At 37.5% G+C, this 15,773-nt stretch overlaps 1 protein-coding gene across 4 annotated transcripts in view; it reads right to left on the reverse strand.

Moving 5' to 3' along the window:
* Positions 1 to 15,773, reverse strand: part of PARD3B (par-3 family cell polarity regulator beta) — a 1,048,345-nt gene that overhangs the window by 232,220 nt on the left and 800,352 nt on the right. For all 4 annotated transcript variants that reach the window (XR_009564558.2, XM_060301965.2, XM_030854060.3 and 1 more), the window contains one exon: positions 3,937 to 4,047. Coding sequence is in view for 3 of the 4 variants with exons in the window: in XM_060301965.2 (XP_060157948.1) it covers positions 3,937 to 4,047 (111 nt within the window). In the remaining variant the exon portion in view is untranslated. The remainder of the gene's footprint in view (positions 1 to 3,936; positions 4,048 to 15,773) is intronic.

The raw sequence follows: 15,773 nt of genomic DNA on the forward strand, positions 1-15,773 counted from the left end.
CAAAGCTCTGACAAACAAAAATGTCTCCAGATATAGCTAAATGTTCCTTGGGGAGCAAATTTCCATCCTCCATGCCTCCCCCCAACCCCCGAAGAACTAAGAATCCCTGTTCTAGACTCTGCATTCCTCCAATCTAATCTAATAACTCAATCCACCAGTTGTGGCTTTTTTGACCTTTCCATAGCTATAGCTATGAATAAAATATTCATATATATCATCAAAACAATTCCCTATCTGGAGTTAGATACATAGGCAAAGTAAAACAAGATATGGAAATCATAAGAAAAATAATGAGAGGAATGATATAACCCTAAAATTTAGAGTTGAGGTTAGATTAACCCTCGAGTAAAACAGTTACAAGGAATTGACATTCAAATGATATGATTTAAGAGGTAATTATAAGGACTTTTGCATTTGGATGCTCATCAAGGTATTATTTGGAACAGTGAAAAATGGAAATAGACTATACGTTTGAAGACAACAGAAGATAAATGAATTATGATATACTGATCTCACAGAATATTAGTCACCAAAATGACATAATTTCAAAACATTAATGACATGGGGAAATGCTCACAATATAATGGGAATTCTGTGAAAACAGTAAGTATAAGCAGTATGAATACCAAGTTTTCAAACAAAAAAAATATAGTAAAAATATCATAAAAGTAATAATAGTGGTTATGGAATTATGGTAGAATTATGCATGACTTTAATCATCTTCTTTACACTTTTTATGTTTCCAAAACTTTCTTAATAAACTTATCATCTTTGTAAGTTTTGTGCACATGAGGGGATGGGGTGGGGAAATACCCATATTCCCTTAGGTGAGTGAGCACTGGCAAGCGCTCCTCTTTGTCTGTAGAAAGTGTGCAGGTAAGGTAGGATGCTTCAGAGAGGGCATATAAGAAAGATGGCGATGTTTTTATACTGGGTTATTCAATCCTCCTGGGAAAAAAATCTGTACATCATTTTCATAGAATGAGAAGAGTTTAATCTAATGTTCCAGCCAAATCTTGTCCCTCAAACTCAGTGATTCTCAGACTGCTGAAGAGTCACTTTGGGTGTAACTATTAAGCACAGATTCCTGAACTCTAACTTCCAAGATTCTGATTCTGCAAGTCCGATGTGGCACTCAGGAATTTTCACTTTTTAACAAGCTCCCCAAGTCATTCATTCTGATGCAGGTGGCCCATGGGCCATATTGAGAAACATAGCTATCTATAAGAAGTCATGTGTTTTGATTTGGATGAGTATTTTTTTTTTGCCTCTATTTTTTTTTTTTTTGCTGTACTTGGGCCTCTCACTGTTGTGGCCTCTCCCGTTGCGGAGCACAAGCTCCGGACGCGCAGGCCCAGCGGCCATGGCCCACGGGCCCAGCCGCTCCGCGGCATGCGGGATCCTCCCGGACCGGGGCACGAACCCATGTCCCCTGCATCGGCAGGCGGACTCTCAACCACTGCACCACCAGGGAAGCCCCTTGCCTCTATTTTTGATAACTTCTTCCTGGTTATACACTAAACAGAATTGGTACGGACCCTCAGCGGTGTGTCAGTGAACTGGCTCTTTGAAAAAAACAAACCCAATTTACCATCACCTGCCAGTTTCTGTGATGTAAATACTCCCACCATGACTAATCTCAAGCTACCAACGGTTTAGCAACCAGCTCACAGAATTCTTGAAAGCTTAATAATCATCTTTCATAAATTGGTGCAAGCTGGCTTCAGTGATATACAGTATATATTATATTTAAGTTATTTAAACTCTTTGAAAAAGGAATATGTTAATGAAAAACTATTGTATCTATGACAACTAGGATGAAGCAAGTAAGCAACCGGATGGCTTGAATCATCTTTAGGTAACAAATTCTAAATGTATTAGAACAAAAGACAACTTTGTGAACTTGTATACACTATTTCCTATTTTATTCTATTTTTTTTCTTCCTGTGGCCAGGCCATGATGAGTGATACATTTGCTGAGTTCTTTAAGAGTTGTGAATTGTTTCCAATGGATGATAGAGAGCCAAGAAATGGGACTGCAGGGTTGGGAGCAATGTCAAATGTTCAGCCTTCACTTCACCCTCTATGGTCTTCAGTCCCTGAGCTGTTGAAATATCCTTGGCCATTAATTCTATAGCACCCAACCATAACATCAACTTCTCCCACTCTTTCCCCTTGTACATGATTGAGACAATGTTGTCTCTAGGAAACCCATATCAGATGTGTTTTATGTGTTCACGTGCTGGAAGTGGCCTAAGTGGGGGCTAATAGTATAGTTCTTTCAATATTTTGACCAAACACATTTTAAGAAAATTGGTCCTGAAGCCCATATAACCAGCTGAGGTGAGTTTACAGTTCTGCTTTTAAGAACAAAACTCCTCAGGCACCTGCTTCCTAAAGGCAAAACCAGAAAGGAAATGAACTCTTGCTTAAAGACAACCCACCTTATTTTCTGAGTTATCAATTTTCTAGCTGGCACAGAGTTCCCTAGCTACTAACAGGAAACCCCCCAACCCCAAGCAAGTGTTGAGCTGCAAAAAATGTGAAGTCTGCATTCTAGCAAATAGCTCCATTTCCTGAAGATGAGGCAAGAATGTGGTACCTCAGAAAGTGAAGTTAGGGGAGCAGTAAAGACCTATGGCATGGTCTCACCGCACAGATGTCTTTGCCAATAGATGCATTTAAATCTTAGCCTGAATTACATTTTACATTACAGGGTTACTGAATCTGGGGCTATGATGGAGAATTCATCTTTCTTCTCTTTGGGGCAACTCTGACAGGTGAAGAGTCAACAACAATGGAAAGCACTTGATTTCTTTTTTTCTGCTCCACTGACCCTGGAACTGAGCTTATCAACCTCTCAAAAACAAGAAAGGACTAAATAGGGTTTTTTTCTTGCTATTGATAAAGTCAGCCTTCTCAATGGGAATAGACCACAAGATAGGGGTCAAAGCTTAACAGTTAGATACTCTTAGCCTGCTCTGTGCCAGAAAATGCAATGAATAAGAAGTATGATTTTCCTAATACACATGCTAGAATATTAAAATAAGTTCAAGAACTGACTTTTTAAAAACGACAAGAACTATTATTACTAATAAGCAAGGAAAAATTTGCACAAATCTGACTTCATACATGATCAAGTCAGCATCAAATACTTAAAACTATGTAATAATCTCAGTCTTTCTCCAGGCTTCATTTGATTGTGAAGGCAAAGAATTGTCAGGAGAAATATGAATATTCACTTACATGTTTCAAAATCAGACATTTATACATCTACTTGGGATAAATGCCAGAGTTAACATCAAAGATATGTGAAGGACCTCTTGTCCTAATGGAACATTAAGCTCCTCAAATAGAAGAATTCAGCCCTTGCAAACTGTCATTATTTCAGTAAATGAAACCGGCCCTTTAACAGATGGGCAACACACTTTGCAACTTGCTGATGGCCTAATAAAAGGCACTGGCTTTTTAAAAATGAAGGGCATGTACTTCTCAAATTACAGTACCCAAATGGGCTTAGCAGAATAAAATTAAGAAGGTATACAACAGCTTGACAAAAATTAGGAACAGACTATGGAAATTTGATAGCTCTAAACATCAATATCCAGATGACCTTTTTATCAAAAAAAACCTCGGGAAACAAAAAACTCCTTATTTAAACCATAGGGAACATATGCATTGATATAGTCAAAACTGGGGGTAGCACATTATGGAATTATAAGTACCAATATAATAAAAACATGAAGTCAATTTCTTCTCAAAATATAATAAAAATTCCCTAAAAAGCAGATTCCATTTATATCAGGTATCTCTCCTTTTGTATCAGTCAACCTTTATGCTTCTTAAAATAAGATTTCTCCAGTTGACTGATGATATAACCAAGTTAACACAGACCACGCATGAAAATAAAATAAGAGGCCCAGCATTTCTACTCACCTCTCACGTTCTTCTTTCATTTTTTCCAGCTCCTCTTCTCTCAGGCCACCATGCTTCAGAGGACCTTTCTGCTCAGCCTTTCCACCCTTATCATCTTTCTTCTTTCCAAATCTAGTGAAACATGGAGAAGATGATTGTTAATGATAATTACGCTCTTTTCGTGGTTAGTTGAAGATATTTATGAGATGAATTCATTAAATTCTTTATTCTAAGAAATACAAGATCATTTCACATAAAATGGAATTCTTTATTCTAAGCAATACAAGATCATTTCACATAAAATGGAATTAAAATAAGATGCTGAGATCAGAAAAATAATACAGTTACTGAAATCCCCTCCTTTTCCTCTCTTCCTTCTTTCCTTCCTTCTATCGACTGTGCAGTCTGCACAAAATCATGTGATTAAAGACTAAAAATTTCAAACCATTAATTCAGTAGAGATTAAAGAACTGAAAGGTTGTTGTTCCCATATAGCTAAACACTGACCGACCTCCTAAATAGTCCTCCAGAGCTCCAGGTGGCATTGACATTGAAGATTAAACTCATGGGATTACATAGTGAGAGTGCTGCAAGGGACTTTACCGAACACCTAGTTCAACATTCTCATCTTAAAATGGAGAATCAAAAGCTCTGAGAGCCCCTGGGCCTTGACCAAGACCACCCAACAAGTTCAGGGCAGGACTGGGATTAGAACATGGGTCACCTCCTACATTGCACATTTTCCTTCAGGCCATATGCACTCTCCCATGTAGCTGCAGTCTTCCCAAATCAGCCCAAGGTCAGTGTGCTAAAAGCCCTCCCCGGTGCTTGGCATAAGTGTGGTTAACTGGGCACAGTGGTGATCTTATTTTTTTCCTCCAGCTTTAATGAGATATAATTGGCACATGAACACTGTGTAAATTTAAGGTGTAGAATGTATTGATTTGATGCATTTATAAATTAGAAAAGAATCACCACCATAGTATTAGCTACCACCTCCATCCTGCCATGAAGTTACCATTTCTTTTTTTGTGGTGAGAACATTTAAGATCAACTCTAAGCAACATTCAAGTGCATGATACAGTGTTATTAGCTATAATCATCATGCTGTACATTAGATTCCCAAACTTATTAATATTATACCTGGAAGTCTGTACCCTTTGACCAACATTTCCCATTTCCCTACCTCCCAACCCCTGATAACCACCACTTTACTTATTTCTCTGAGTTTGTCTTTTTTAGATTCCACATATAAGTGACATCGTACAGTTATTTGTCTTTCTCTGTCTGACTTATTTCACTTAGCATAATACCGTCAAGATTCATCCAGTTGTCACAAATGGCACAATTTCCTTCTTTGTCATGGCTGAGTAATATTCCACTGTATACATATACCACATCTTCTTTATCCATTCATCTTGATGGACACTTAGATTGTTTCCATATCTTGGCTATCATGAATAATGTTGCAATGAACTTAGAAGTACAGATATTTCTGCGAGATCCTAATTTCAACTCCTTGGGATATACACCTAAAAGTGGGATTGCTGGATTATATGATAGTTCTGGTTTTAATTTTTTGAGGAACCTCCACATTTTTTTCCACAGTGGCTGTACCAATTTGCATTCCAAACAATAGTACACTAGGGTTCCCTGCAATTATGATACTTTAAAAGAACATTGTGTTTCCTTAGCACTTTTGGGAAAATGAAACTGCACATTTGAAATGAAAAAAAAAAAGCAGCAATTAATTATTGGTAGAACATATTCTTAAATGATAGGCATTTTTACCAATAGATATTTTCTTTGGAAGCCATCTCCCATAGTCTTGGTATTAACATACATGAAAAAATAAAATGACTGATGCTCTGCTGATAACTAGGGATAAAAGTCACTCAATCATGCATAGTCTTCAGTTATGGTAAAGACTCTTCTTAAATCTAAGGAAATCCCATGTGTCCCTTGCTTCTTATTAGATAGCTACAAATTTAACTAAGTGTGCGTGTGTGTTTATCCCTTTAGCTTACTCATTCTATCTATGATTCTTTGTATGTATCTATGTATCCATCCATCCTTCCATCTATCCAACCTGAGGACATTTTTCAAATTACACATGTGCTGTTGACTGCCCCCTTCCCCTGCTCCCATCCCTCTCCCCTAGCCTCCCAACACACAGTGACTCAGAATCTCCTCACACGAGGACCTGAATTATAAACTTGTAAGAAATTCCCGTCTTCATCAGAATTTCATAAAAATGGGTACATATTAGTCTCTTTCTGGATTGCATTTCAACCCAAAGTGGAGATTACTGGCCAAGTGGCAGCTCTGAGTATCACACGTGGAAGATGGTGCTGCAACATTCATAGTCTTGGTGTTAGTCTAGTACAGAGTGCATCCTGCTTTCCTCAGAAGCCTCTCCCAGCCTTGTCTCTTCTGCATATTTTTCCATTATAATTTCAATTAGCAAAGTCTCTTTCATGAACTTCCTCTCTCCCCATTGCCATCTCTCCACCTGCCTCTGCACCTACTTCAGTCCTTTTGCTGTATCCAGTCTAGTCTGGCGATCTCAGTTGATCAACCATCAGCTTAACTCCATCATCCCCAGCCTTTCTTTTTGTTTGTTTGTGTTCTTCCTTTTTCCTGCCTCCTTTTCTGAATCTATTCCTTTTTCTCACTGAAGAAATGAACTGATCCCATTCATAGAAATAGGAAAGAGAGAAAAATACAGACAAAATATGAGAACACTAACTTTCAAATAATTCAGATTTGTTAATATATTCAAGATCTCGCTTCAACCTACAAAGCGGGAGATATCTAAATAATGTGTTTCCATGAATACGTTCTTTAACTTCTCAGACCCACGCAGAAGAGTCGTAGGGATCAACATTATTACTATAAATTCCTTTATGTGAGAATACTTTAGTACACCACTTAGAAAAATAATTTTCCCTCAAAATGTCACTAAATATAATAATACTGAAACAAAGAAAAATCAGAATTGTGGGGAGTGAGGGTAAAATAATGCCTCAGGAAGCAGATGAAGGCAAAATTGTTGCCATGATCTCTACAGATTTTAGGCTTGTTTTTTCCCCATGTCTCAAATATTTTCTTGTAAATTTGGAGGTTTTAGATTTTCTGAATGAAAGCAGTCTGATTTTTGAAGGGTAAAACTAACCTATACCCTAGTCGACCTTGATCTTTATGACCACAACCAACGTATTGTTTTTTCCTTCCTGCAGCTAAAATATTTCACTTGTACTGCAGTTTGAGAATAGCTTACTATTCTTCCATTAGAGTGGGATATGTTTGATGAAGAAAAGGTTAGTTGTAAGTAAATTCTGCCAAGCATTTTCTTCTAAGCAGGAACCATCAATAACAGTCCATTCAAACAATTCTATAAATATTATGTTTTGATTTAAAGTTAATGATCATTTATTAAAGTTTCCAGTGAGAAGGGCAGAAATAGCTGTGAAATTTATTTCATTAGACAGAGAGCAGCCACCAATTACCTTATTTTGTAAAGTTTGGGTAGGTTCAAGAATAGAATTATAAGACAATAATCTTCAAAAGGGCTCCCACATTGTTGAGATGAGGAAATTGAAACTCAGAGAAGTTAACTGCCTTTTATTTATTAAAACACTGAATTCTTTTTCCAGTTTTGCAATGAGACAACTTAATTATCAGTGGTGGTAGTGGTGGTGGGGGGAGTTGGGAGAAAAGCATCAATCTAGTGAATTTTACAAGCCTGTGTTCTCCTTTCATGGCAGCCTCTCTGGGGGTCATTTCACAGCCATTCTTACCTTCACTGACATACACAGAGAGGAGCTGGGGAGATTCAAATACATTGATTCCTCTCCCCATTAGCTATTTTTGTGAGAAAAGTCATGCAGACTTAAATGGCTGAAATTACTGCTTTGCATTCTAGGGTTTCGAATATCCACTGCATTCCAGGCCTCCCATTACCTATTACCTAGGAAATTTGAGAGTTGGCCATTCTGGGCTAGATGCCTTAAGGAAATTGCTTATAGGTCAACCTTGCTTTATATAAAAGATATTTTCCTGAAGAATTCTGTGCAAACATATGGTTTTAATCAATGAAGTCGTACTTTCCACGTACCTGGAAAGCCTGTTTAAAGAATCTTATGATGGATCTTTCCGTAAAGTGGAAAAATCACCTTTCAACATACTCTTTATGTAAATTTAGATTTTCATGAATTGTATGTTTGCTTAAAACACCTGTTCCTGTTCCTTTTTTTTTTACCAAAACACTTTATTTTTATTTATTTTTTAACATCTTTATAGGACTATAATTGTTTTATGGTGTGTTAGTTGCTGCTGTATAACAAAGTGAATCAGCTATACGTGTACATATATCCCCTTATCTCCGCCCTGTTCCTTTTTACAGAGACGTTATATGAAACAGCTTCATGGAAGACTAGCTTGCTTGCTCGCTTTCTTCTTTCATTCATGCATTTGTTTCAAAGAATATTTATTAGGCAACTATTCTGTGTCAGACATTGCCATAAGCACTGGATGTAGGTTGCTATTGTATTGGGATACAAAACCAGACCCTACCTTCATAAAAGTTACATTCTAACAGAGACAGTCACCAATCAAGTGTGACTATGTAATTGTAAGTTGTGAAAAGTGCTATGTAGGGAGTCAGGAGAGACGATAACAGGACATTGATTGGTTGGGAGTCTTTAATGAAGAAAATGACATTTAAACTGAGAGGATAAGGGTGAGAGATTCCAGACAAGCAAAGATGGAAGATAAGCCTTGTGGGTGAAGGAAAGAGGACATGCAGAGGGCATGAAGTGCCTGGTGACTGGTGAATCCCAAGCAGTGAAGGAAGGCCAGTATCTGAAGCGAGGAGAGCAGAGGGGATCCTTGCACAGGATTCAGATGGAAAGAAGGGTAAGGTCCATGGAGTATAGATCTGAGAGATACTTAGAGTTTAGTCTAAGAATAACAATAGGTCATTTCTAGTGATTCAAGGAACAGAGAAGCTAGTAAGGAAACTGGTAGATTTAAAGACTTGGTAGTGGAGAAACCAAGTCATTTTAAGCAGAAGTGATACAATGTGATGTATACTTCACAGGACCATCCTGGTTGCTGAAGTAAAAATGTAGCACATAAAAGCAGGAAACTGGCTGGGGAGGGCTACAGGAGTGTGGGTGAAAGGTGATGGCGGCTTGGGTGATCCGTGGCTGCTGAGAAGAGAAGACAGTGATTTGGATGTGATAGGTCAATGGAGACGCATCAAAAGTTGACTTCTATGCACGGTTATTTTAGTGTGCCTTCGGGAAATCCAGATGGAAAAGGGAGAACAAGGATAAAACAGCTAGGAGAGGAAACTAATTTTTTTATAGAACTGATAAAGGGGAAATGGAGGAGTTCCTGGGTAATTAATTTATCAGTTAATATGATGCCTCATGTATAAGAGAAATGATTCCTATCCATAAAATGAGATTTCTTGGTAATCTCATTATAAATGAAATCAAAGTAAATAGAATATCCAAGGTGGAAAAGAACCTCAGAAAGGGTTACAGAAAAATACCAGAAACAGGCCTCACCCGTGTTCCTATTTTGCCTATGTAGGGAAGCCCTAAACAGCTATCTGGGGAAGTAGAATTTAATCATGGTACATTGATTCATTCATTCCGTCATTTACTGAGCAGCCACTACATATCATATGGGTTAGGCACATGGAATTTAACCATTAATAACATCGATTGCTAGGAAGATCTCTAACTCTTCAATCCAATTAATTAAACAGGGCTCTAGCATCCTATTGTTTTCTATACAAGAAAGATGTTAATATAATTCTTAGTATTTATTCCCTAATTTCTCAGCAAATATTTTGTTTCTATTTCTTTCCTTGAACTTTCTAGGTAATGATGACTTTCAAATCCTTCCCAGATTCCCAGGCACCCTGACAAACAATTCAAATTGAAAATATGTAGCTCTATCTCTAGCTTTTTCCACATCTAGCCTCTCATTTAATTCACTCCTTAATTCTGCTAAGTAGTATCTGTCTACAGTTTTCCTCCTTGATCCCATTGGGCAGTTTATGTAATTATTAGCAATTACTCTTCCTCTTAGCACAGACTGTATGAAAGCAATCCTGAGCAATGCCTTAGGAGGACGAAAAAAGTCAGGCAAGGAAAAGTTCAGACACTCTTATTCCAAATTAGTGGTGAGCTACGAATCCAAGGAGAGCTGAAAGTTTGAAACATAATGTATTTCTCCTTCTACAATTAGGAAATATCTTTGGGTGTCATTGATGCATTTGGAAAAGGCGACAAGACCCACTTAATAATATTAAACACAGAAATCTATGGAATGAAGTCAGATGTGAAAATGCACAAACCTCACAGTCATAATATTTTCTGGACTTGGATAATGGTTTATTCTCCCTGTAACCAGTTCACTTTTAAACTACACATGATATTGTCTTATCATTGTATAAATTATACAGCCTGAAAGAGCTCAAGCAAAATATGGGGGCAGAGAAATTCATAGACCTTTGACTATGTTTCCATAGTTTATTCTGAAATTCACCCATAAAAGGTTTCTGTTGTCTGATATATTCCAAATTGGGTTCTGAATTAGCATATGCACATGCTGACGAAATTAACTTCAGTGCATCGCAATCTCATATGGTTTTGTGCACTTCAGCTATTGCTTCTGAAATGTATGTCACCAATGTCTTTACTTGTTTACCTCAGATGGTTCCCATCATACCTAAGAGTTAATGAATCTGCTAAAAATCCAGTGAAAATTGACCAATTAGAGCGTTTCTTCCCCTCCCCCCTCCCTTTTTTTGGTACCTAAGGGCGTTGCCTACTTTTATGTTAATATTGATAGAAGAATGTACAGATTTGTGTTTGTTGTAAATCAATCTTGACGAAGAGAGAAAAAATATTCTTATTTTATTTTTAGCCTTCCACACTATGCATTATTGCCATGGTTAATGCCTGTGACTTTTCAGGAGGGAGGTGGAATGCTCTAAAACTCAGTATGCTTTCCCCAACAGAGGGTCGTATTTTAAACTCTGTAGGTCCACCTCATGGCTCGCAAAAGGAGGTAGGGACTTGCTTCATAGGAGATGTTCGCAAGCAGAAACTGAGTGGTTTCATGTTTCAGTAACTGAAGGAAAACTCAGTTTTAAAAATCTTGTTAACTCTAACTGGATCAAGGAGTTGAAACCCTAAAAAATAAGATTTCCAAGTAAAATTTTAATTTCTGGCATACTGTTTAGACACTTATTTTGGGTGTGTTTATATGTTTCCAAGATGAAGACAAGCTATATGAAAACAACAAACGTGTAACCACACTGATATCTTTATCTACTACTTCCTTTGAGGTCAACCTTCCCATTCCCTCCCCTTAAATAGCTACTTTCCTCATTCCCAGGATGTGATTCCTAAATTGGTGATCATGACTCCCCTTCACTCCAAAGCAAGGAATCTTCAGATCTCAGATGTGTTGATGTTTGTTTTTAGGATTGAAAAGCAGGGAGGTCCTGTAGCATTCTAGGATTTCTGCCTAAGTGGATAAAACATCTGCTGGGTAGAGTCTTAGGCAGCTCTCTGGCTCAGTTCAGCTGCTGGGAATCCTTGAACTAATTTGCTTTCCCAGACGGAGGAGCTAGGAAACAAAATGGATTTGAAAACACCAAATACATTAAAAATAATTCTAGAAGGCCCAGAAAGTAAAGCAAAATGCACATCACCCATAACCCATCTTCCTAAAAATAAACAAACGAGCAAAAAGGGCCTCTGGAAGACGGACTTGTAAGAACCAGTTAAGAACCACTGGACAGTTACTTTTGCTGAACATTTTTGTAGTAAGTGAAAACTCGACTCTGAGATGATTAAAGCAGCACTTGGTTAGAAAAAAAGGAAAAAAATATGAAAAAGAGGCCAGAAATTAAAGTTAAATGAAAACAAGCGTGAATGAGTGAGTGAGAAAGATAAAGATACTAATAAGGTATGATTTTCAGATCCACACAGGGACTATAAAAAGCTTATTAACTGTCACAACTACACTGGGTTTTAAGTTATTCCATCCTTCTGCTTTCCAGAAGACGAAATACTCTTCAGGAGCACAGTGAACTTTGAATAATTGCTTTCATACGCGCTACGCGCTCACTGGCTTTAAGACATTGTAGGCAAGAGCCATGGTGATTCAGACTTAAATGCTTCTGATTTCTGGGAACTATATTTAACGGGAGCATTAAAGAAATAGATCTTTTTGCATTTTTATGTTTTCTTAATAGTTAGAAAGGTTTTTCTTTTCATTAAATGTTTACTTATTTCAAAGCAGCAGAATATGTGGCTTCTTCCTTTTTATTTTTATTACTTTTAAGTGGATCTTTAAGTGTCTCTGAAGGCTGCTTGAGTGCAACCGATGACCTGCATAAAACCCTAATACTGATCCGAAGAGACCACATGGGGAATTCAGACTTCGGCCAGCAGCCAGATAAATTCTTCTCATCTGGGTGCCCAGAGCATCCCCTTTATCCTCCTTCCTTCCTTTTCTCTATCTCCTTTGCCCCAGAAACCCAAAAACTAGTAAAGGAAGAGTGTTCTGAGACCAAGTCATACGTTGTGCCCAAACTTTTTTTCTACCAACTGCAGGCAGTTCCCCAGCCCCTGTGGCCTTCCCGAGGTCAACCTGTCACGGCTTACTCCAGACTGACCACAGTCTCATCCTGCAGAAGGAAATCTTCCCCCACGGGAAACATCTCTGCCATCCATTCACTGGCAGGTGGGAGCATTTCAGCAAGCTGCCTGGGAAGGGAAACACTGACTCATGTCAATGAGAAGAAATCCAGGGAGGGCTAACTAAAAGCTCTGTGGAAACAGGTCTCCTTTTGAGTCTTTAATAAAATGTCAAATACAACTTATTCCAATGGCACAAATTAACATACGTGTACTTCGTATAAAGTCCATTATCAGAAAGAACAGATGATGGTGGCTAACTCATTATGTGAAAAGAAGAACCAAAGGACAAGCATATTAAGAAATGACTGTGCCCTTTGTGTTTGTTTGGTTTGGCTTTTGTTTTTAGTTTTTTTGTTTGTTTGTTTGGTTTTTTTAATTTGTTTGTTTGGCACAGTGATGATGCAAAGGACCATTTTAAAGGGAATCCAGGATGTTACTGCTCCATCTTCAGAAGTTAAGAGAAACAGGGCACGATTTCTCTGGAATTCATCTACACTAAACAAGAATAAAATGATTGAGCTCCAGACCTAGTCTAATGGGAGTGAAACTTATCTTTTTAACTCTGATTAAACAAAAAAAAAAAGATCACTTCTTTGATGCTCAAATTAGCATCTTTTCTCTAGCATACTGAATTAATTAGTGGAGTGACAAAAGAATTAGTCCATGTAGGATCAAAGCTGAAATCATATTTATCTGGAATTTAAAATGAAGAACACATAGCTTTATCTCTCTATAGCTCATGTAATGTTTTTTCATGTTCTCTATATTCTAAACCTTCTGCGTGTCACATAAAGTATAACTAGGGCTTTTTTTTTTCTTTTCACATTCTTCTTCTTCTTTTTAATATATAAAATATTCCCTGAAAAAAAGACAGTGAGAACATCACAGAATTTTTTTTTTTCCTGGGGGTGGGAAACTTTTTCATTGTGCCATAAAAATCTTAAATTAGGTGGTTTTTTTGTCAAGCATTTATTGTACAAATACAAAAGAAGCAAAATAATTAATGCACAGTAGAGCTGGTAAGAGAGCCTTAAACGATAGAAAAGAGTTATTATATTGATTCTTAGTAAGTGATACTAAGTTTGAAACTGTTTTTAAAAGGTAGAAGTGCTCTTAACTTTGGACTTTTTTCCTCCTTTCTGTAGAAGAAAACGCAATTTTGATAAGGAGAATTGTTGGGGGTTAATTTCTAGGCTGTCTCAATTCACTAAAATGAATATTTAATGTGTTTTTCTTAATGTGCATAACATTTTCACTAAACAAAACTAATCTGGGTGGGCATGTTTATCTTTACCCAAGATGGGATAAAATGTGGATTCAGGGAGCGGATCCTGAGACGTGGAGGGTTTGTGCTGATGCTAGCAGCTATATTGGGGGTAGGGCGCTATTTTTACCATTGCTTAAATGTGAGCTCCTCAAGGGCTAGGGCTGGGTCTTTATGTGTTTCTCTTGTTCATGCATACATGCAGTCATGCATTCATTCAGCAAAGGCTTGCTCAGCACCTACTTTGGGCCAGATCCTCTAGTGGATGCTACGGATACAAGTCAATTCATCAAATATGGTCTCACTCTTCTTGCCTGATGCATCATAAAAATTCAACCACCACTGTTGACCTGAATTAAAGGTCAGGATTTCAGGAATTACATCAATTGTTTCCATTTTTCATAGCCTCTATTCTAGAAGAAGGACACAATGGTCCCTCATAACTCAGCATGTTATCCCCCCGTAAAGCTCCAAAGTGGAAGATACTCTCCCTATGAATGCATAAATCAACCAAATAGCTTAATTTACATGTGATGCCTACAATCTAGTCACTGCCCTGGATGTCTACAGGCACAGCAAGACCAAAATGGTGACAGACAGATACTCAGCTGGTAAAGGTAATGAATACAGGGCTATCACATGCCATGGGGGCACTGAGTCACCTTGGGTTTCAATCTCATGATGACCAGTTCTTTTGTGTTGTGCAAACACTCTGTTTAAAAACACCAGGCTAAATTCTAGAATAAAGTTTAAACCCAAAGCTGTCATTAAAGATGGTTAATCTGAGCTCGGTGCTTTGTGACCACATAGAGGGGTGGGATAGGGAGGGTAGGAGGGAGGGAGACACAAGAGGAAAGAGATATGGGAACATATGTATAACTGATTCACTTTGTTATAAAGCAGAAACTAACACACCATTGTAAAGCAATTATACTCCAATAAAGATGTAAAAAAAAAAAAGATGGTTAATCTGAAAGGTGTCATCTAGAAAACACATGTCTATCTTGTATTTAGGCTTTTAATTTCAGAGTTTCAGAAATTGTGACCTCTTTAATCTTAGGTTTCAAATAAAGATAAATGTGAGGTAGTTGCTGGGTTCTCTTGACACAACTCATCTTTGTCATTAGTTCACTCTGTCCTTAACACAATTTCAAACAATAATACCTCTGTCTGTACCTTTCTCTCATAGAAGCATTCTTTTGGAAAAAGAGGTAATTTAAAAAATCTGAGCCCCAACTTAGTTGGTAAGGCAAGGGATCAGATTTCAATATTTTTATGTTAGACTTAAAGTGAACTAATATCCCTTTTTATTCACTAAGTCCCTTAAGAGTAGACCATAAAACTGAATTGATTCTCAACTATGAATAGGCTGGGAGGAAAAAAAAGAAAACAAAGTCTATCCTGAATGTCTCAAGTGAAATTCTGCGTTGCACTTTGACTCTCCTAAGGCCAAAAGTCACAAGTCTCGTGAAATGTCTCAAACCTGTGCTGCCCGCAAGGGTCTGTACTTATTTTTAAAAAGTCTAAAAACTCCCTTTCCTTAGCTTTCTCAATTTTTAAAACTTGGAACCCATAAATAAGATAGGGTTGCCAACTACAAAATGAGGAGTAATTTATTATTTTAAATAGAGTTGCAATTTATTCATTGAAGTGCACAGGGAATATTATAGGCATCCTCTAGGTCGAGAACATCTTATACCAAAAGAAATCGGGCAAAGTGATAGTCACTCCAGAGCCATGGAGCAATCAACAATGTTTCCCTTTGTTCAGAGGGGCCTGGACAAAAGAGCGGAGGAATAGGCTTCCCATGGGATTTTAATACAGTTTTATAAGAATGAATATAATTTCATTCTCCAGCAATA

The sequence above is a fragment of the Globicephala melas genome, chromosome 7 (assembly GCF_963455315.2).
Source record: "Globicephala melas chromosome 7, mGloMel1.2, whole genome shotgun sequence".
Taxonomy (NCBI): Eukaryota; Metazoa; Chordata; class Mammalia; order Artiodactyla; family Delphinidae; genus Globicephala; species Globicephala melas.